We start from the raw sequence: 24218 nt of genomic DNA on the forward strand, positions 1-24218 counted from the left end.
GACTCTGTGGCGACATCACACGGCTCCTGGGGCGCCCCTGATGGCAGCACTGATGGAGGGAACCTGACTGTCGTGAGAAAATGCTGACAGAAAATGGCTGCTCCACGCTGGCAGGAGCAATGGCTGCCAGGCTGGGGACTAGGCCCAGAGCTCGGCCTTCGGCCTGGGAGCCATGGATGTCCTTGATGTGCAACTGGACACCTGAGCACTGGAGACATCCTGAAGAGACCACTGATGAGGACACTCACCTTACTGCTATACTCATACTATCTACTACATAAAAAAAAAAAAAAAAAAAGTTTTCTGACAATACCTATCATAGCTTAGTACGTACCTACAACACATCGTAGAATCGCAGAATCACAGAATATCCAAGTTGGAAGGGACCTACAAAGATCATTGAGTCCAACTCCTGGCTCCCCACAGCACCACCCATAAATCAAACCCTTTGAGAGTCCAAACACTTCTTGAACTCTGTCAGGCTCGGTGCCATGACCACTTCCCTGGGGAGCCTGTCCCAGTGCCCAAACACCCACTCAGTGAACAACCTTTTCCAAATATCTAGCCCAAACCTCCCTTGATCCAGCTCCATGCCGTTCCCTCGGGTCCTGTCGCTGTCTCCAGAGAGCAGAGCTCAGCGCCTGCCCCTCCGCTCCCCTCGTGAGGGAGCTGCAGGCCACCATGAGGCCTCCCCTCAGCCTGCTCTGCTCGGGGCTGAACAAACCAAGGGACCTCAGCTACTCCTCATACATCTTGCCCTCTACGCCCTTCACCATCATTGTAGCCCTCCTTTGGGCACTCTATAACAGTTCTATGTGTTTCTTACATTGTGGCACCCAAAACTGCACACGGTACTGAAGGTAAGGCCGCACCAGCGCATGCCCGAGCACGACAGTCCCTTCCCTTTACAGGCTAGCGGTGCCATCCTCAATGTAGCCCTGGACATGTTTGGCCCTTCTGGCTGCCATGGCACCCTGTTGGCTCATATTCAACTTGCAATCAACCAGAACCCCCAGATGCCTTTCCATGGGGCTGCTCTCCAACATTCAGTTGCCCAACCTGTGCATATAGCCAACGTTGCAGAATCTGGCATTTGGCCTTGTTAAACTTCATATTGTTGGGGATTACCCAGCCATAATTTGTCAAGATCTCTCTGCAAGGCCTCTCTACCCATGAGAAAGTCAACAGCTCCTCCCAGTTTTGCATCATCTGCACGTATTTCGTATCATTAATTAATTCCATGGAATATTATCACGATAATCGTTTAAACCGTTTTTCAGGAGTACTAAACTAACAAGTAATTTCTGTGTGGTGAAATCTTATTTCTAGATGCAGTAATATACTTTTCCAGTCTGACAGTTGAACCAGGGACAGAATAAAATTGATTTATCCATCCAATATTGCCTGAAACACTCAGGATATTCCACAGTAATAAAGCTTTGGGTTGAGATCAAGCACACACTTAAAAACAACAGGGAAACATAAGGTATTGTTTTTAGAAACCCAAAATGGTTTCTACCTGTCAAACAGTTCGCTCATAAAGAACAGTAATCCCATGCAGAGAAAAGCAATTCTTCCCTGTTTCACATAGCCCGTCAGTTTCCTCACCCATTGTACTGGGTTTACGTGGCAAGGTTTTGGTCGCAGAGGTAGCTTCTGTGAGAAGAATCCAGAAGCTGCCCCATGTTAGATAAAGGCCAGTTTTGGCAGGCTCCAAAGGGCCCTACCGCTGCCCAGGGCTGAGCCAATGAACAATGTTGTTTGCACCTTTGTGAGAGAAATTTAAGAAAGGGAAAAAAAAAAAAACAAACAAACTGCTGCACAACAGCAGCTGGGAGAGCGAGGAGTGAGCACCAGCCCTGCAACCCCCAGGGTCAGTGCAGCAGGAGGGCAGGAGGTGCTCCAGGCAGGCAGCAGCAGTTCCCCTGCAGCCTGTGCAGGGAGAGGCCCCTGGTGGAGCAGGCTGTCCCCCTGCAGCCCATGGGTCCCACATGGAGCAGATCTCCATGCTGCAGCCCCCCCATGGGTGGAGGAGCCCCCGGTGGAGCAGGTGGATGTGGCCTGGAGGAGGCTGCGGCCCATGGAGAGCCCCCGCAGGAGCAGGCCCCGGGCTGGAGCTGTAGCCCGTGGAGAGGAGCCCACGCAGGAGCAGGGGGTCTGGGGGGAGCTGCCACCAGTGGGGGACCCGTGCTGGAGCAGTTTGCTCCTGGGGGATGGATGGACCCCGTGGTACGGAGCCGTGTGGGAGCAGTTCAGTACCCATTGCCGCTGTTCAGGGAGGTGGGGCGGGGGGGGGGAAGGGAGGAAAGGTGTTTTTAGTGTTTTTTGTTTGTTTGTTTGTTTAGTTTCTCATTTCTCTAGCTTGTTAGTAATAGGTAATAACTTTCATTAATCACCCTACGCTAAGTTTGTGATGATAATTGCTGAGTGTTCTCCCTGTCTTTATCTCAAGCCTTGAGCCCTTTCCACCATATTTTCTCCCCCTTTCACTTTGAGGAGGGGGAGTGAGAGAGCAGTTGCGGTGGAGCTCAGCTGCCCAGCTGGGTAAAACCACCACACCCATCTCAACACTTTCAGAGCAGCTCAGCTTGTTGGAGTTTGGTTTTGCCCCATTGCAGTTCTACAGTTTCTCTCAAGACTCAGCCAGCACTTCAAATTGTACCAGAAGCTACCTCATGGGGAGGGTTGCTTTTTTGCTTGCTTCAGTTTGGAATGTGTACAGAAACATCCAAAACACAATCAAATCCATTCACTATCAGACTCCAAGCAAACCTTTCTCATGGGTAACATTGGCCCTGATTCCTTCCTAAAAGAGTGCGTAGACCAGCAGAGATGCTGCAAAGCCTAACCCACACCTCAGGGCCGGGACATACTGCCCTTTGCCCGCCTTGTGGTGGTTCTTTGATGGCTTGGCTTCGGCTATGAGAGCAGAGAATGGCCACACAAGGCATTAAGAAGTTCAATCAGACTGATTAGGTCTCCTATAATAATGAATGCATGCTAGAATTTATAATGTTTAATGTTACTCAGGAGGGCTTTGCCAGGTAAATGATTGCTCATCTGCTGTGCTGACTTGCTTTGGTTCAAACAATCACTGGAGAAAATAAATGCACAATGCAATCAAGGAGTGAAAGCTGGGCAAGCTGAAAAGGGAGCTCTGGAAAGCACTGCACAAAAGCCTAAGCATGCATTGTAACAGTCAGCTGGCCTTAACACTGAACAGTAAAGCAATTTCATTACTTCCTGGAAAATAAACATGTTTTTGCCGTATTACACTACTAAAAGTTTCAATTTAGTGCATTACAATTTTTCCTTTCAACTTCTTGACCTCTAATCTCAGAATCTAATCAAGTGCTAAGCTCATTCTTCACGTTTTCTGCTCTCAATACCTTTTGCTTTTCCATGATTTCAATGAATTTCATGGCTGGAACTGCCGCCCAACTTCCTATACTTAAACACAACACTGCTTTCTTTAGATGATTTGGTTTTGTTGGGCATATTTGCCAAACCATCCTGAACACCATCCTAAGTGCTTTAAAAACAGAATGTGTTGCCTTCTCTTAAGGCTGTAATAGTCCTCTGGCCACCTTGCTATCTAATTGGTGTTAGCTAGCCTACACACATTGTAGTTATGTATCTGCTATGTAACATACACGCAGAAAACCTATTTTCCGCTGTTGTATTTCAACACCTTGAATGCCAGCAGTGGCTTCCACTCTTTTCCTAAAGCCCAGCTGAAGTGTTCCTCCTAAGGTCTGTACGTCATCCGCTTCTGGCAAGCCTTCTTTTACAAGCATGTCATTTTACTCCACCCATCATCTCTCTGTTCCAATTCACATTTCTTACAAGCACTATCATCAAAGCATTCATTGCATATTTCTCTAGTTAAACACACACACACACTTCACATTTTCTCTTGTGGAGAACAGCTCATTCATTTTTCTCCTTTTCAACAACATCGCATAGGACAGTGAAGGAAAGAGCTGACCCACTTGCCATTTCAGGAGAGAAAGTTACTGTCGCAGAAGGATTACCATGACATAGACAACACTACATTTATAGTTTGTTAAACTGTTTATTTATGAACCCACTCTGCATCACGAAAATTCTGCACAATTTAGGGGTCAGCAGCAGCATGTCTTGTCTCTTCCCCACTGTGATAAATGCAGTACTTCCAGATTTGGTCTGCGGTTATGGTGGAATAGCTTTTCTCTCCATAATGGTCTGGAGGCCATTCTTGGCTTCGCCAATATCCTTTCCTACTTGTTGTATACCTGAATATTCAACAGCTGTGAAGAGGTTCTCCAGTGCATGTGGTGACACACACACAAGCACACTCAGCAGAACAAGTACCCCATCAGGCTGCTGGCAAACAAGGAAACAAAAGCAGAACCCAGAAAACCAACAACCCTGTATCACAGAGGCAGTTGTAGAGACTGTGGATAATTACATAGGGCAGACCTGGACAATTGAACCCAGGCTGCAATTTCCAATTTACTCCCAAGCATTCACTAGCATTTCTGGAGCAAGAATATATTATTTGGAAGAGCTGTGTGATTAGCAGCAGTGGGCTGGTGTTTTTGCATGTGCAGCGAGCCTCATGACTTTTCAGAGAAGCTTCTTAACATGAGGCTAAGCTTCTGATGACAGCAAGTTTATTCTGCCTGGAAATTGGCCACGCCAGATTACAGAAGGATTTGTCAACAGCAGTGCGGTGGTTTTACCCTGCTGGGCAGCTGAATTCCACCACAACCACTCTCACTCCCTCTCCTCAAAGGAAGAAGGGGAGAAAGTAGGATGGAAAGGGCTCAAGACTGGAAAGAAGGACAGGGAGATCACTCAACACTTACTGTCATGGGTAAAACAGATTCAGCACAGGGAGATTAATGTGATTGCGTATCACCAACAGACTAGAGCAGTAAGAAACTACAAGCAATCTAGAGACACCTTCCCCCCATCCAGTCTCGTCCACTTCCTCCCTTGCAGTCCCCCTGTTACCAAACCCCTGCCATGTAAACCCAATACACGTGGTCCTGTAAGTGTTGGCAGCTCTCAGCCACCAGGCAATGGAGGCTCAAGATTTGTCAGTGAAAACCTTTAGAAATCTATAGGTTCCTGACATAAATCTGAAACAGATTTCCTTTCAGAGAATGAACCCCTTCAGGAGCATTGAAGACACCGATGGCATAATGCTAACTGTTGGCTTCCTGAAGAGCCAGGAAATGTAGGATGGATTACAAGTTGCTTTTACAAGGCTTAGTGGTGAACTGTAAATAGGAGAGGAAAGGAGCATCAGGTTAGATTGGAAGATAAATTTTGGCAGTTTGCTGCCAAAAATAGTGGGAAGCAGCACTCTGAAGGGGTCAGCTCTTACTTCATTGTTCCATAACAAGCTGAAACCTTATGCCATAGGAAGAGTATTTGCAGGTATCTGTTATTTTGCAAGGTGTTATCATATACTCAGCAGATGAAAACGGTGGTAAACAATGGAAAAAAAAAACATACCTGGAAAGCTGCAGCCAAAACGCTATCAGTTCCAAACGTAGTCGGATGCCAGCTCTTGAAAATGAACTTTTGTAGCTCTTGTCCCATGGAGAGAACTAAAGCTAGCTCTGGGGTTATTTTTAACATCTTGTTATAGCTCAACTTTATTATTATTATTTTTTTTTTTTACCTGAACAGTTTGTTGGATCTGCAAAAGCACACTGAGTCTGTTCTGAGAAACTCTCCAACATTGCTGATGGGATGTTGTTGATACAAACTGATGCTGAGCTGGCCCTGCACTAAGGAGGCAGCCGCACTACATGCTTTGTTGTTGTTGTTGTTAAGTTTGTTGTTGTACTTTTTTCCTTCCCTTTTAAAAGTTTCTGTGTCTATCTTTGTCTCCATGATGTGTAAAGTCCTAGCAACGTTTTTTTTCTGGTGTTGAACAAACCATTAATCCATCAAGAAAGAGGGATAGGAAGGGTTTTCAGTAGCATGGCAATCTTTATTTTTGAGCAAAATTCTTCAGGGCTTGTCTGTTGATCTGGCAGGGATCTTTGCTCAGGGTTTGGGGGCTGGGAGAGGAAGGAGGGAAGGTATCCATGGCAGGGGGTGGAACTGGATGATCTTTAAGGTGCCTTCCAACCCAAAGCACTCTATGACCTGTGACTCTTTTCCTCCAGAGAAGCAATAATTATCTGGACCTCTTTGAAGTTTTCTTTCTAGTCTTCCAGCGTCAACCTGTTATTTTTGTAAGAAGAATAGTACCATTCCCCCAAGCATACAGAGAGCTAGAAATTAAAATTTTTGTGGTGTCTCTAATACCTGACCTGAATTCAATTAGCTTATTATCTGAGTGGGCTTTTTTTTTTTTTTTTTTTTTCCTGGTTAGTGCGGTAGTCTTAGAAGACATGACTTTTTACTCCCTGAAACACTGTATGCATTTGCATTTCTTCTAACCATTTAAGAAAAGTAGTCTGAGGTCTAAATGTACTATCTTTTTGTAGTTAATACCTCTGCCATTTCTTGACTGCAGTCGTGTTTCTATCTTGCCCTAAGACTGTCTAGTGACTGAAAAGCAACGATTCAAGCTTCCCAATGTACTGCAGAAGAGCTAGCCAGATTAAATATTTCCGTGTTTGTTCTTTCCAACCAGGAGAACATTTCTGTGAACTGGGAACTCTGTTGTTTGAAAAGACAGAGAACAATGAAGACCTGTGCGTTTGCTGATCATGAGGCAAATAGATTTACTGGTGAAAATGGCTAATGCAACCTGTATGCTACAAAAGTGTTGAGAGAGATTAATGCCTACTTTAAGTCACTGTCAGATCATTGCATCTGCATCTGTTTTGGTTATTCAAAGAATAAATTTTCAACAGGTACAGAAAAGGCTATGAAGATTGCCAGTGGTACCAAGATCCTAAGTTCAGGGGAGAGTGGCAGAGCATGGTTAGTCTAGCATGACGAAGACAAGGAGGAAGTCACACTGGTCTGTAAAATTAGTCTGAGTGTAGAAACGGAGAAAAACACCTAGAAATAACTACTTGCTCTAAGGGACAGAGGTAGTACATAAACAAACTGTCATAACACAGTCTGGAAATGTATGTTTCTTATTCAAGAAGATCATGGGGTTTTGCAGTCCTCTGCTAGTAGAAGAAACCAAATGGTGAAACTCAGTAAGGGATGGAACTAGATCAGTTTATAAGTTTCATTGCTTATGGATGGGCAGTGTGGTTGCCTGTGGTAGTAGGAGCCTGAATAAGAACTTTTCCATTGTATCTCTTCAGAGCTAATTAATTTCTGTTGGGATTTTGGCTTTTATAATAACGTATTGTACCAAACTTTCCATGCTGGGATGAAGTTCAGATTTTCTGCTTGAGCAAAAAAATGAGATTGGAGCCTGAAGTGGGCACACTTGAGAGAAACATTTCTCTGCAGTCATTGGTCCCAGCCAACATGGGTTCACAAGGGGTAGGTCCTGCCTAACAAATTTGATTTCCTTTTACCATAAGATCCCCCATCTAGTCGATCAAGGGAAACCAGCTGATGTGATTTTTTTGGACTTCAGTGAGGCTTTTGACACAGTTTCCCATAGGATCCTGCTGGACAAAATGTCCAGCATACAGCTAAACAAAAACGTCATACGATGGGTGAGCAATTGGCTGACGGGCAGGGCTGAAAGGGTTGTGGTAAAAGGGGCCACATCTGGCTGGCGGATGGTCACTAGTGAGGTCCCTCAAGGCTCCATTTTGGGACCAGTCCTCTTCAATGTTTTTATAAACAATTTGGATGTAGGACTAGAAGGTGTTTTGAGCAAATTTGCTGAAAACATCAAACCTGGAGGAGTTGTAGACTCCGCTGAGGGTGAAAGGCCTTGCAGAGAGATCTGGACAGATTGGAGAGCTGGGAGATCACCAACCACATGAAGTTTAACAAAGGCAAGTGCTGGGTCCTGCACCTGGGACGGGGCAACCCTGGCTATACATACAGACTGGGCGACAAGACGCTGGAGAGCAGCCCCACAGAGCGGGGGTCTGGGGGTTGTGGTTGATTGCAAGTTGAATATGAGCCAGCAGTGTGCCCTGGCAGCCAGGAGGGTCAACTGTATCCTGGGGTGCATCAAGCACAGCATTGCTAGTCAGTCGAGGGAGGTGATTGTCCCACTCTGCTCTGCGCTGGTGTGGCCTCACCCTGAGTACTGTGTGCAGGTCTGGGCACCGCAGTATGAAAAGGACATGAAACTGGTGGAGAGTGTGCAGAGGAGGGATGCAAAGATGGTGAAGGGCCTAGAGGGGAAGACGTATGAAGAGTAGCTGAGGTAACTGGGCCTGTTCAGCTTGGAGAAGAGGAGGCTGAGGGGGGCTCATCGCGGTCTACAACTTCCTCATGAAGGGGAATGGAAGGGCAGGCACCGGTCTGTTCTCCTTAGTGACCAGTGATAGGGCTCGCGGGAATGGTGTTAAGCTGAGGCAGGGGAGGTTTAGGCTGGACATCAGGAAGAGGTTCTTCACCAAGAGGGTGGTCGCACATTGGAACAGGCTCCCCAGGGAAGCAGTCACTGCACCAAGCCTGTCTGAATTTAAGAAGCATTTAAGTGTGCACTTAGTTACGTGGTCTAAAATTTTGGGTAGACCTGTGTGGTGCCAGGAATTGGACTCGATGATCCTTATGGGTCCTGTCCAACTCGGGATATTCTATGATTCTATGCTCATGAATGGTGATCATTAGCCAGTATGACTCACCTTCACCCTTTTGCATCTAGAAAAGGAAAGCAAAACTTCTAGGCTGCAATTGTCAGCACAATTTCCTGGTTTGGATATGAGGAGAAAAAAGAAACAAGATACCCTAAGGCTTTTCCTATAGAGTAGGCATGCCTGCCTCTTTAATCTCTTATCTTCTTCTTTAAATACTCCTCTCAAAACAAACAAACAAATCTTTTCGATGCCTTCAGCCTTCCATTTCCTCTCTTTAGGCTACATTGCTAACTAGCAACAAACTGAGTAGAGCTTTCTGGCTTTTCAGCAAATGAGAAGTCCTTTCTAAAACAGGCTTATTGCCTGATGAGGAGAAGACACCTTCTTAATCACTTTATTTATTTATTTATTTTTCCCAAGCTACTTCGGGAAAGCAATCTGTTTATTCTTCCCAAAGCTGTCAGGCTAAAACTGTACTGGATGATATCAACTGTATCCATTGCTGAAGCAGTCTTAGCTTTGGGTGAGAAGGTATATGCTGCCCTCCTGCTGAGAAGGTGTATGCGTCCATGCAGACCATACAGGGCTCTTTTCAAATTGTCAAGTTCCTCGTTCACAGATGTACGGAATAATCATGTCATTTCTTAATGCAGGATGTGTTTCCTCTGCATACTGAGCCCTGCCCAAATGTACCAAGACCTTGACTCACTCAAGCATGTTGGAACCAGCTGGGGGAGCAACAAACCGCTTACAGCTTTGTGTGAAGGTGAACTTTGGATTATACACCAAACACCTAGCCCTAAAACAAAAAGGGCAGTGTCTAGGTTGAAGCCACAATAGTTCCTTATACAAATGCTTTGGCAAAAGGTTTTGCAGAAAAGTTTCCCTAGAGGTCAGCATAGCAAAGAACATGAGGCTCAGAGATGGAATTGACACCAGCAATTCTGCTGTAAAAAGCTTTTGTTCCTCCAAGCACCCTTGCAGGCATTGCCTCTAATTCATTGCCCCCAGCTCTAGAAGTAAACTAACACCATTCATGCTGTTCTCTCCGCAAACTTCTGGATGAAATGTGACATCTTTAACAGCTTGAAACTTACTGAGAAGGTGATATGATGATCCTGCACCTAAAGTACAAAATTCTGCCTCAGAAACTGTGAGGGCTAACTTTTCAGAGATGCTAAACCCAGCCATTTTAAAGCAAGGTGATTAATTCTGCTCATTTTTGTGCTTACCAATATTCGTCAGGAAAAAAAAAATAATTGTGGGAAACATTTGGCTTCTGCTAAAGGGCCATTTCAATGAAGCTTGTACTCACAGTTAGGAGCAGGGTTGGTTTTGTTTGTTTTTGTCAGGATTTGGATTTTTTCATGGAAAATAAAAGCCTGTTGCCAAAAGGTTCGTTGTTGTTAGTTACTTTTCATGAACTCTTAGAAGTAGTTCATGAATCACTGATTAAAAAATGCTGAACTAGCATTTAAATATATGCCTCTGTACCTGGTCTTGTAAGATCAAGAAAGCACCCACCGTGTGCCTGTGAAGGTGGGAGATGCCCAAACCCACTGTGACTAGTGGCAACTTGACCAATCCAACTACCAGCCAGACACTAAGATCACAGAAGTAGTTATGCAGATCCTTCTTGGGTCTTCTGTCACATTGTGAAACTAAGTTGTAAACATTGCCGAGTGTGTACGGTATTTCAGGACCGCTAATGGACCTGAAAAGTCTTTTGCTCCATTGTCAGATGGAAATCCCACTTCTCAGGGCTGGCTTATTTTTGTCCTGGCAAGGAACCTCGATCTGCTTTGTGGTGCTACCACAACATCCCTCTGTGGCCACAGAGCTCTGACGCAGGTGGCCTGGTGGTAAATCTGAATTTTTCATCATACTCCGTGGAATTACCCAATATAACCAAAACCAGCACCCGGGCAGCTGCCGTGAAATACCACAGACCAATAGCTACAACAAGCTTCAAGAGGGTCAAGTCTGGTCTCTGCCATTCAAAGCTCTTCCACAGAACAAATCCGGAATTACACCACACACCTCAGCACGCGTGGAGGGGGAAAGGGAGCTGCCAGCTCAAGGAACACCATTAATTTATATGTTCAAATAAACAGCATCTCAGCCAGCAATGATTAGCACCGGATGGTGTAGCACACCTTCCTGAGCCACGTGTGGTAACTGCCTGATGGAGATGTGACATCTAAAGAAAGCAAGAACAAATGTGGCTGGCAGAAACACTTAACCTTGTGATTTCTTCTTGCTGCTTCTTTCCTGATTTTGCTTTAAAAAATAACCACGACCAACTGTGATAAGCATTTTTGAGTGCAGGAGGGATAATCTGGATGTATTACGAAAGGATTAAATACTTTTGTTTTTAATCTCACTTTTCACACAAAAGGATCAAGATCTTAACATCAACATGAAATGTAAGGTAAATGAAAAACATTCTTACATTTTCTTCTGCGCTCCATAGTCATAAGGGTACTCATGTGACTCGAGGATTATGAATTCTTAAAAAAAAAAAAAAAAAAAAAAAAAAAAAAAAACTTATAGCAGGCAGCTTGTTCTAAACGTGGTTTCTTCTACCTGCTGATACATCAGCAAACAGACGCGCTTTAGGGGCCAAACTGCATTGTCCTATTTAAGGCTTGCCTACTGCCCTGGTGAGAGCAGCAGCCATTTCTGGGGAGGGAAGCAACACACTGCGATCCCTCTCTGATGCAACAAGAGCAACTAGCATTAGAAGAACAGCTCTGCAGCGGTCCCTGCAGACCACTGCTGTCAGAGTAGGCCCATGTGGAAGGGCTGCGTGGGTGTTCGCTGACACCCATCCGAGGTACCTTGTCTGGGGATGAGGATATACTTAGGTTTATGAAGCTTTTGGGACATCAATGAAAAAGACCCTTGTTGCAGTGCAGATTTAAACAACGCTGCAAAACAGCAGCAGTGGCACACCCTCATTGCTATCTACTTAGTCTTGTGAGCAAAAAATTGACTCCTCATCTAACAGCAGAGGGGCAGCCAAACTCTGCAAGCCTCCCTCCTGTCAGGTGCAGCGCGAGCCGGTCACCAGCAGCCAAGGGCATCTAGCCCTGCCTCCTCAAGGCAGTTCTGACACTCGCGGGAGTTACAACAGCCCACAGCAAACTGCTATCCAAGGAAATGGCACAGTATTTTTTACCGCTCTTTTGACGCTTCCCCAGGCTATTTCAGTAGGCATTTTGGCAGTTATCAGATAAAAGAGAAGGATTGCTGTTTCAGGCTCATTCTTTAGAGATGACTAATATTTAACACATTAGTCTGGCAGCTTTTCACCCAACAGGTCTCCTATTTTGTTGCATTGAAAAAGACCTCTCCCATAAGTCTTCGCAAGACTTCTTCACAAGACAAGAGAAAGGCAAAAATAACTATAACAGAAGCATACCAGGCATGCTGAACATGGTTGAAGGCAAATACTAATTCATTACCTTCAGGACTGCAGTCTGTGTCTAAAATATAACATTCAAACTCCTGGGCATCGTCATGCCTCTCCTTTTAGCTTGAACACCCATGAGGCACAAGCCATCTTGAGTTCTTCCTTTTCCCAACGTGTGCTTCTGCAAACCCCATGGATGGCTGCGCCCTATCAGATGGCTCAGAGAAGAAATCAGCTTCCTCCATCCTCTCACTCTCTGCCACAAATATTGTCAAATCCAAATAAAAATGGACAACGAGGAAAAACGTGATTGCTACCAAGCTCAGGAAGTGGATAAATGTGTATTTCTAAATCCACATTCTATTTTTTTTCCCATCATTTGCAATGGACCCAACTGGTTCCTACAGAATCTGTAATTAATCTCCAAATGCTGTTCAAAGTCATGCATCCACAGGCACCCACTAGATTAACGCAAATCCATCTATCCCGATGCAGCTGCACCCACCTTTGTAACATACAAACATGACTCAGTGGCGATAGCCTCATTACCTTGCTTTATTACCAAACAGGAAATTTTATTCCTGGATCTGGCAAGTCCCCTGCCATACCCCTAGCTCACTTACCTCCATCCATAAATGTTGAGATGGGTGGTTACCTTTCTCAACATGCTTTGAAATGAGTGAGTGCTGTATTGTCGGATTATTCTAAGAAACAACTGAACTTTTCTTAAAATGTCAGGGTTTAAGGAAAGTTAAGTCGGCACCACTTAGGAACTGAGATTTCTGAAACTACAGTTTCTAGTGTGAGGCATGCAAAATGATTGAAGCAATAATCCTAACAGAGTATCTGCTACAGGCTTTTTTTCCCCCCCAAAAAAAATTTGCAAAGTAGTTCCTGTAGTAAAAAACTGTATCATTAAACATTTCCTCCTTACCTCTGTTTAGCTGAGAGCAAAGGAAACAGCGGAGTAATGAAAGATTTTCCAGTATTTAGACATTTTTAAGAGCATGCTGGACTCTGCTTACCTTTAGCACATAGTTTTAGGCTGTAAATTATCCTTCCCTCCATTCCTTATTTTGTAACATCCTGTCATGTTAAATAAAGCAGAAAATAGGCAAAAAAACAAGAACAAAAAACAATGTCCTCCTGAATATTGCAGGAGCACAGACCCAAATAAATGCTAGTACTGCAGAACTGCAGTTTGTTATTACGGGGTCTGAGATGCCACCAACACCACTTTCTTCTTATATTTTTAGTACCTTATTCTCTTCATAACCCCTCACAAGGATGGGTTGTAAAAAAAATAAATAAAATCTGTTTCACGCGCAGGAATTGCCTGAATATATGGGAGCCCACAGCAAGAGTGCAGCTAGGCAGCTGCTTGAGGGCAACTACAAAACTGGCAACTTCCATCAAGTCAGAAAATCCAGGAACTTGGCAAAACAGCTGGCCTTGCTTTGAATTAGTGATAGCTAGCTGCTGAAGTGACTGTGGAAAGCAGGAGAACAAAAATCCTGTTAAGAACATCATTCACTTTTGCAGACTTCTATTTCCACGTTCCTGAGGTGTAGACAGGACCTGTTTTTAACACTTCAGCATAGAAGTCCACTGGTAGGGAACGTCCTTGCAAACGTTGAAAGGCATAACTGGATACCGTGGTTTGGAACCTAATTGCTCCCATCTTGAGTGTTTTTGGTACATTTACAGCTTTACACAGTATTACCAGATCAGTAAGAGAGTCAGCAATTGCCTTGCTCAAGGCAGAATGATGCAGGGTAAAACAGGAGTATTCTTCCTCAGTCAACTGGCTAAATTCTGCCTGGGTTGTTTGCATCTGTGTGACAGAATATTACACCCTGCATCTCTGTAACTGTCCCACTGACATCCATAGGCAGCAGATACTTTGCGTATTAAGGGCTCTGGTAGTGTTAAATATTACTGAATGCATATTAATCAAGAGGATGGTAGAAGCAAAGGATTTTTTTCTTAGCAACTTAAGCTTTGGTATTTTTCCATTCTACATGGAAGAAAGAAAAAAAAAGGGGGGGGGGAGGACCTTAACGCACAGACAAAATGGGCTCTTCTGAATACTGTGCCAGCACCTAAATGGATGGTACCAGTGGTTGGTGAGATCCACCTTGGATAGCTGTGGAAATGAGAAAAGTGTGGACATCTGCCTAGGGTCACAGAGACAGCAAATGGTTTGACATTTTTTTGCATTTCTTTGACAAAGAAGCTTCAAGCAGAAATATTCCAAACTGGTCAATGTATTTAGTTCAAATGTTAGCTTGAACTCCATTACTAACAGTATCAGTACCTTTCCTACCACTCAGGTTTAGTAAAAAGCTGAAGCTCAAAAAAACATACACAAGGAGATTTTTTTTTTTTTTTTTTAAAGAGGTGACTCATGAAAGAGTCTTTTATACAAATTAAAATCACAACAAGAAATTGTCAAGAGCAAGTCTTGTAAGAAATTCAGTTTTTGTACCTGCCAGTGCATCCATGCAGCTAGAAAAGCCAATGCATGTCTGACAGTAATGGGAGAGAGCTTAGAAATAAAGATGGGCTGTTAGCTTTCCCTTTTCAGTTCTCTATTGTTGTAGGCTCAGCCATACCTGCTGATACAGTTCTGGTCTGCTAAATGTATTACATGCCTTCACGTAATACCAGGGGCTCTCTCTGTTGCTCTGCATTTTGCATTAGACTATCATCATTTTGTACCCTCTCAGACTCCAGAAGACAATCACTGCAGAGCTTGGTGTCTCAAAGAGGAACCCAAGATTTTCAGTAAGCCTGATTCATGTAATAGAGAAAATAATTCACTCCTGTAGATGAATATTGTGAGAATAATGCTCAGATGCAGATTGTATTTTATTATGATTGCCATTAGAATTTGCAGAGGCTTTATCTGTGACCTCCTCTGATGTTAACAACATCCCTGTGAATGGGAAAGCACTTCCTGCACAACAAGGGTGCTTCAGGATCGCCAAAGAAAGCTGTTGGACACTGCTTTTGTTAAGCTGTGCTCATCAGGAGGCTACAGAAGCTACCAAATAGATCATCGGGTCCTTAGCCAACATTTTTGAACGTCCCCTGTGTTTTTAAAGCTACAAATGCTACAAAGGTATGGAAAAAGCTACAAAGGTATTGAAAAAAATTGAGTTAGAATGAAAATTCAGTATTAGTTTCATACACAATGGAAGGCTGAACTTTATAGTCTGTTACAAATTACGGACTCTGTCTGGCCTGCAGTTTTATAATGCCATGGATTTCACAAAAGGTAGCAATAGCATTACCAGCATATTTGGCTAACTTGGAGTGAAAACCCATGGAAGGCTTTGATCCTGCCAACTTGAGAAAAAAAACTACAACTTTTTGGAGAAAGAGGAGGAAAAATGCTTGCAGGCAAAGAAGCTTTTTAAGCAGATAGACGTAGCAGTTTCAGACACATAAGTAGGCTAAAGCATGAATTTATGATGCAAATGGATCACTTGTTTGGCCGTACCAAAATCTTATATATGCAGTTCAAGCTATTTTCTTTGCAAGCTAGGGAAGCAAACTTACATTCTTCCAGAGCATGCTAAAAAAAAAGATATGATTTTGGAAGCATTCTCCCTCCCCAGACGTATATAGGCTCTCCTTTAAAAAATAAATAATTAAAAAAAAGGTTAAAAAAATCTCACCTTCTATTCTTTTGGAAAGTACTTCTGGAACAAGCTTACCTCAACCTCAGTTTGTGTGCCTGCTTTCTGATATTCCTTGTTACAGCAAGTAGGGATCAATTAGCACTGGATAAAGGTAACACAAGCATAGACTCAGCTTTCACAAAGTGGCTTTTATCAAACCAGTTTAGTCTACGGTTTGACTTTGTTCACATAAACCAAAGTATTCCAGGAGCTGTTTTAGTGTAACTGCTTGAAAACTGGTCTCAGCTACAGTGAAGTTATAGCAGATGCTATAGTTACCAATTAACACTGCACAAGTATTTAAAAAAAGTGGAAGTTTATTCATCTTTCAATGGCTCAAATAGCAAATAAAAGGACAGGGTAAGGCATCAGCCAAGACAAGTTTCACGTGTCTGGTGGCTTCATAACACCTCAGTTCCCAGCATACAGGTTCCAAAGCAAAGTCACAATGTTAGTGGTTACACTCCCTGGCTAAATAGACCAAAATGAGTACACAGTAAGATGAAGACTGGCTTATTTGCCATAGTTACATGAGTAACTTTAATTCTGCACTTGGCAGTCTACTAAATGCACATACAAAATTCCTATTGATAAATATTTAACATGACAAATATAACTTCTAAGACTTGAGTCCCTAAAATGTCTGTTAGCATGGAAGTTAAATATTTGTTACCTAGTTTGCTTGAGCACATTTTAAACTGTCAGTTATAGGCTTACACATGTATAAAAAGTATAACAGTTTGTGGAATTGATCTAGCCCGTCTTACGCCAGAGAAGTCCAAAACCCTCAAACGTTCCGGTATATTTTTAGTTAAGATGCAGCACGCTAACCGTGTGCTATTCTTACTGTTCTGAAGCAACTGAGGCAGTACGTTTTGTTTGGGGATTTTGGATGCACATGGTAAGTGTTTCTCTATTGCAAAGCATGTTTGATTGTTTAATATCAACATTAACTAGAAAAAGTAGCTACAATGTTCCCCGTTTTAAAATCAACATAAACTCGACTAAACAGTACAAAACCTGCAAAGAGCTTCAGCATAACACAGCGTGTTCCCATAGCTGAGTATCAGGAACACACACAAAAAAAATTAACTGATGACAGCAGAATTTCCTGGACAACATCTTAACTCAAAATACATTAGCGCTACTGAATCATCTCCACTCCAACCTACTCCAGGGAGTTAAAACCCAAGCAACATCTAGACAGAAAACTACTCGCAAAAGGGAAGTTTCAAGGTATCAGCGCGTTAAGTTTTAAACGACCATTCCAGGCGTACATGTGCCATAGCCTTATGACCTCCATCTCAGATGCATTCTGACCATTTAGTTTAAAGATACCGTATTGTTTACCAAGCTACAGATGACTGAATATGCTCTGTATTATTCACAATACCAGAGTATGGCACACATTTAAAGAACAGACACTGCTAGCAGACAGCTGGTTAGCAAAACCATTCACGTAACTGCACTCTACAGGGAGGGCAGCCTCGCACCGATGCACAGGGACAGTCTCCATGCAAACAAGTTGAAAATACACCCTTGACTAAGCAACCTGCTATGATTAGGTTTTAAAATTAAGGCATATTCAAATGTTTCAATGTAAAAGATTACATCACTCTTCTAGGTTAATCAGGTAATGCAGAACCACATATAATTTTCCCCAGTATAACTGTTCGCATATACATTATTCTTTTCCGATTTGCATAACTCCATGGCAAAACAACTGCATACCGCTTTGTTAGGTATCACGTTCACAATTGTACTTTTCAAGGCAACAAAAGACAAGATGAAGTGACAATTATCAATGATTAAAAAAATGTATGCTTTACAAGAAACCACAAAGTAGTACTCCCCCCCCTCCCCATTTACTATTAAAGAAAAGACTGCCTATGAAACACTACATTCAGAAGAAATGTGAGAAGGTAGGCAATTATGAAATGGACTGAACTTTGCTTCTCTTGAAGCCACATCAATTTTTTTCAGTGAATTTGACTTTCAGTGCAGCTCCAATTCATGCTTTTAGTGGTACATTACGATTTCCAACACGTTAGAGTAATTTCAGTCACTTGAGCCTTCAATGGCATGCTTATAAATTATGTTTTTTTTTATTAGTATGGTCAGGGTAGGAAAGGAATTCAGGGTTTTGATTATAAAATGCAACATCTTTCTCTGATCCTTTTAGCTAGGCTTTTTCTTTTCTTCTTCCCGTTCTTCTCTTTGCTGTCTTCCATTTTTCTGGCTCTAATTTCTCTCATTAAATCAAAAAACACCTAAAAAAAAAAAAAAGATGAAAGAATGTAAATGCCAAAACTCTCTCAGATACTTGAGTTAATTTAAGCTATCACTGGTGATAGCCATTCCCGTGGGTTAGGATAAAGTCAATTATACAAAACCAGTTTGAGCAAACAAATATAAATCCAACAAGTCTTTCATTGGTTTATAAGGCCATGTTCATATAATGCAAATGTGCTTCTTTCATGGTACCATAGTTCCCCTGTCTTCTGGAACTTGCTTATGAATCCTCTCAGACAGTTTTCCACATGCGTTGAAACAAGACTCCTATTACTGCCCAGGATTATTTATTTATTTTTATTATCTACATCTCACTGGGGAGATGCAGGGAAATCAGTCTATAATTCAAGTTATATTTCAAGTATTTTTAGTGATGAACTGTAAAGGATGAAGAAGTGCAATAACCAATTCTAGAAGTATATTAATGGTGCAGTAGCACACCCTGAACATTTCATTGCATGTCCCACGATGGAAGTCTAAGCACAAAGTTAGTGCACAAAAATAAATCAGCATTTCCCTTAAAACAAAGTTATCTACCATACAACTACATAAGCTATTTTTTAGAATCTCAACTGCCATATTACTATCTCAAAGTATGCATAAACTTCATTTTCATCAAGTGGTTTAGTAGGAAACAAAAGCGACGAAGTTGGAGACACCAGCAGATTGGTTAAGAGAGAACAGACTGCCAGTTAAAGCTTGTGACAGGGCTGCTTAAAGTTACTTCTATTATTAGAAGAAAAGAGCTTGACTTCCAATGGACTGCAGCAAATAAATACTATCTTTATAATCTTATTGTAGCAGTTCAGATGATGACTTTAGCAGTTCTAAAACATCTCAGAAAAATTCTCTTTGAGATATATATCAGCGGGCTTGGTCTGTTTCAGTGCAATACAGACAGTGCAGGGGCTGAAAAGCTCCTCTACATAGCACAGTAGGATTTTATTTGCAATTACACTAATCTCATATTGATCGCAGCAAAAGCATAAACCTTTATTACACGGGATTAGAGGAAAATCAATGCAACTAAATGTTTCCATCAGGAAATATAGCTGCCTTTAGATTTATAGGTGTGGACTAAGTTACTTGCTTTTACTCAAATCTTTACTAATGGTATGCTGCAACTGGCAACTTGCTTAAGCCTTTACACCGGGGGTACATAACCTACTGATAAGTGCTCAGTTGCTTACCTTTATTAAAGTAAGCAGAAGCCAACAGTGTTTTTCCCAAAAGAGCAACCCACCATTTTGGAATTTAGAGAAGTACATTTCTTATAGGATACTAACTTAAGTCCACCTAACAAACCATGTAAGTTCAGATGCTCCAAGGAAACAAGGAACTAAGAATACCTGTTTTTTTACTAGGGCCAACAAAACCTAATTTATGGACTTTTAAACCTTAACTCTATGTAATTTGCTAATCTTGCCATTATGCCACCTGCTCCAAAAAGAAACTTGGAGCTCTGTAGTAGCCTACCACGTGTCTGCAAAATATAAAAATATATTTTAATCAATGTGCATAATACTTTTTTCCCACCTGCTAAAGAATGGTGAAGTAGATTTAGAAGATCTGGGAATTTCTACGACTGAAATAGATGGATGTTAACTGCAATTATGCACCAAAACTAAAAGATAAAGTATTGTTATTACAAAAAAAAAAGTCAGAGCTGAACTCAACACATCTGAATTACACTGTATTTAACTGACTTAATGTTCCCTATAGAAAAGCATGCAGTTCTTACTACAGTACTGAACAAGCTGAACTGACAGATGACAACAGCCAAGTTAAAGTCACTGCAGAACAGAACTCCCATTACTGCTGTAATGCTGCAACTGCTCAGATGTAAGCATTTACATTAGAGAATTTTTCAATGTGTGATCAACTGTATCGATAGGTCTGAAAGGAAAGATTAACACTTTAAACTACTTATTTCTTTTACCATACATCCATTACTTTTGCAGCCTACAGGATTGAGAGTTATTCTGAATTGTGTTCCAAGAGGTCCTGTCTTTTGAAATTATAGCTGAAATGCTTAATCAATAATTTATCTTCTTGTACACAAGTATTCTGTGTCTTATTTCATGACCTTCTGAACCAGGCTTTATCCCAGAAAACTCATGAGGCACTTCTAAGGCCATTGAAAGCTTAGAAGGATTCATCTATTCTTCATCAAAGCAACATCCAGCCAAGCATCTAGTTAGATGAGGTTCCAATCCCTCTCTTACCCACTTTAACTTGATTCCTCAGACAGCTTTCCTCACTGTTGAGAAACAGATTGTCTTTAATTACAGAAAACGCAAGGCTAGGCCAAAGTAGCTTCCTCAAGAAATTTTTAAATGAAAAGAGGTCTTGTCTAATGACTTACTCCTTGCAGGTTCAGATAGGATAGACTTGGTATGGCAAACATTTTTACTGTCCTACATGAACTGACCCAGTCATGCACTCATTGCAAGCTAAGGGAGAAACGTATTTAATTTGAATTTTTACACACACATACAAAAAGGCTAGAATAACTTGAACACTAAGTATAGCCCATGGAAGAGAGCTAGAAAGTAAACACTGATGGAGAGATTCTTTGTATTATGAGGTGAGTTATTACCTTGTCAACATTAGCTCGTGTTTTTGCAGAAGTTTCCACATAGTTAACATTCCACTGATCAGCTCTGTTTTTTGCTTCCTCTATAGAAACTTGCCTTTTATCTTCCAAATCTGATTTGTTACCAACTAGCAAAAAAGGAACATTCTCATCTTCTTTTACTCTTAAGATCTGCTCCCTGGAGATAAAAAAAAATAAACAATAAAAGGGAAAAAAGAATTAAGTATTTCATGGACTACTATTCTTAGAACACAGACAGAAGAACTCAGACTAAATACTCTTCCATCTTACAATGAAAACCCACTTATTCCTTTTATGAAGCTTATGTAACTGTAAAATCTTAAACCTCATTATGACACTATACACAATGAAGACCAAGAGAGATAACTAATCTTCCAGGCAGGAAGGAGGTGAATCAGTAACAGATTAAACAGAGTAGAACAAGATTGGTTTAAGTGAAAATTTACACTAATAAAGTCTTCTTTTTACTAAAGGTGTTACTTGAGAGTCTTTCCCATTACCTTTATGTTACTACTTCCAACTGCAACTTTTGCTCTACCCAGATTTCTGTCTTCCATTCATTTTTTTTTTCCCAATAAAATGCACGTGCCATTTAAAGCTGATAAAATTATCTACTTCGGTAGTAAACTGATACAGCACAACAAGAGAAAATCTATTCCTTTGACAAATCTTTCTGAAGTCAATTGCATTCACTCTCTACAGAGAGGTCTTCATTCATTTATAAGCCAATGTATGGATAACAAGCTGCACATCAGGTTTTTGAGGACAGACCATTACCTCTGTTTGAACCACTAGGATGAAGAGTTTAAAGCTGTAAATAAAACTGAGTACTACAAATGCTTTGGTACATCAACCTTCAAGACTTCAAAAAAAAAAAAAAAAAAGAAGTTTTCTTCTAATTGGAAATGTATTTAAGAGGAAGAACAAAATTTCTCTCTTTTGTCTCAGAGAGTATCAAGCTGTTAGTGAAATTTAGCCCTTTATCATGGAGCAATTTCTGAAAGATAAACGAAAAGCTCAAGGAACCAAATTCCATTTTCTGGCTGAGGTAAAGCCTATTACCAGATTTTAATGTAGAATGAAGAGAAATTGGAAAGAGTTAATTGATCATCTAGCTAGCTTTGATTTGGTGTATGTCAGGATCCTCCTCCTGTTATAAAATGCTCTGCTTTTTATAGCATGCAGTTTTGTTGAGTTAGCCCTCCAACCCATCCCCTCACTTCAACCTTTGTTTTTTTAAACCAACACCTTGTAACACACACACATTCCTCTCTCAGGTATAACTGATGCCATATTACTTCCCTCTCTGCCAAAGAAGCAAAATTTTTTTAACTGTGTTTGCTGATATCCAAAAGTAGTTTGAATAGTCTGTGGATTAGGATAGGTAGATAGATGAGAATTCTGTGCACCACTACAGTATCTGTGCAAATAAGACTTCTAGCTAAAAACTAGATATACTGGCTTGGAATTTAAAACAAACAAACAAACAAAAAAACATCATTAGAGCCACACCAATTCTACTCAAAGCAGGAGCACATTTTATCAAATTGCCTTTCAAATATTTAAAAATGTAGTCTTTGCAGGTCTGCTTTCTACTGAAAAAGTGGCAAAGAGCAGTGGCATTTCAGAGCACACCGGAAAACCCAAAGACACTAGACAGTAGTAAACAACTCTCCTGTTGGAGTCCTGCCCTTCCAGCAGAGCAAAATGCCATGGAAAAACTAAAACGTCCAGATTCTTGTCATTTTCTTTCTGTCTCTAAGTAGTATTATTTCTGGCTGCTCAACAATGCCAAATGTATTGTAACTGTACCTTCAAGAGATACAGGTTACATGGAGCAGAAAGAATGTCATTTTTATGAGATATTTTAGCACTCAGGCTTCGACAATTTGAAAGGCACTTTAAAGATTTGGGAGTTTTAATCTCTTCACTGAAGGAACTTTTTCTTCCATTTCTCCTCTTTCAGCATGTATATTGTCAACTCTCACCTTTGCTTAGAAAGGACTTTTTCTAGGTCTGTAGAAGATCATGCACTTTGAAGCATTAACAGGGTTTTGAACAGACTGAAGAGGTCATTTTGCACTCTAGAGCTCTAACTATACTAAATAACCCTCCAGAACTGACATACCTAGCATCAACTTGTAATGCACCCCTCTCTCTCTTTAAATATATAAACACACCCATACACATACTGACACACAAATGAAGAAGTAACAGAAGCGGAAAAGCTCACTTTCTCTCCTCTCCCTATCTTCTTCTCCCTTAGATGTGATATTAAACGTATTCTGATACTTAGGATTAATTAACTAAAACTATGATGATATCTCTAAGAAACCTTATTTCGGTGGGATGCAGATTATCTCTTTTTATATTTGTTTCCTCACTTTTATCTCAAAGATGATCTCCTCTCCTATTTTGATTACCTTTGAACTGTTCATTTTTTTTTGGTCTTGTCTTTTTTCTTCTTACTATATATAATATAGCAATAAGGCATTTTACTGATTTACTTATTTCACTATATATACATATATGTATAGTGATGACCATTTTAATTTGGCTTTATCTATCAAACAAAATCAAACATTTGTAATATTCTGCTGTCTAACTGCCCACTCAAAACAAGGGTTTTAATGTGTTGAATGTGTGAAGAGAATTCAAAAACAAACAATAACAAAAAACTGCTTGTTAAATCCTCATTACAGCAGAAAGATCCAGCCTCTATTTTGCATGTTGCTCCTTAAGTGATATTCTCTCTAACTTTGATGGTAAGGGTTAACCCTATACAGAAGGCACTGGCATTTGCTTTGTAAATTCAAAAACTTACATCAGTATATTTTACAGAGAAGAATTCAGTCCATATAAAACTGGATGGACAGATTTATAGCAGACCTTTACACTAAATGGATAGCTGCTTCAGAATAGTCAAAAATACTTCTCAATTGCTGTAAAAAACACTTTTAAGGGGTAAAATAGTTGTATTGCTTACACTACCCATTTCAGTCTTCCCAGACTACAACGCACATAGATTGCATAGCCTAAGACTTTGCAGACAGACATCACCAGATCCAGATCTAAACAGTTTTCAGCTGGAATCTGGTCATGTCATCTTTATAACTATGAAGTAGCCTAGCATATGACAGCTGGACATGCTACAGCTACTTTTTTGCTCTAGGTGGTGTTTCAAAGGTTAAAGAAATGCAACATAATCTGCCATACCAAGCAAGAACTAAAAAAGACACCTCTAGAGAATATGTGGTATTGCACATACATTATATACATCCATACAGTCAGTAAGCAATTTTTCTCAGATCCATTACTTGGGATAGCACTATGCCTACTCACAAATACTGCTTCTTTGCACTGCAGTGCCAAGCAATAACGACATTCAAAGGCAGCAGCTTTCTGAATGTTGCTGTGTAGCTGCTTTGTAGCAGTAACCTTTTTGGTATTTAGAAACACAGCAGTAAAGATATCTGAAGTGGTATGCAGATAGCAAAGGCATGGCTAGGCATCTATTGAAAACAATGTGA

At 41.2% G+C, this 24218-nt stretch overlaps 1 protein-coding gene across 4 annotated transcripts in view; it reads right to left on the bottom strand.

The window, feature by feature from the left end:
* Positions 1–16078: 16078 nt before the first annotated feature.
* RALA (RAS like proto-oncogene A) overlaps positions 16079–24218 on the bottom strand; it is a 28167-nt gene continuing 20027 nt past the window's right edge. For all 4 annotated transcript variants that reach the window (XM_068674940.1, XM_068674939.1, XM_068674941.1 and 1 more), the window contains 2 exons: positions 20671–20845; positions 16079–18049 (listed from right to left, as the gene is read on the bottom strand). In XM_068674940.1, the coding sequence (XP_068531041.1) occupies positions 17927–18049; positions 20671–20845 (298 nt within the window). In that variant the 3' untranslated portion in view covers positions 16079–17926. The remainder of the gene's footprint in view (positions 18050–20670; positions 20846–24218) is intronic.

Source organism: Anas acuta, chromosome 2 (assembly GCF_963932015.1).
Source record: "Anas acuta chromosome 2, bAnaAcu1.1, whole genome shotgun sequence".
Taxonomy (NCBI): domain Eukaryota; kingdom Metazoa; phylum Chordata; class Aves; order Anseriformes; family Anatidae; genus Anas; species Anas acuta.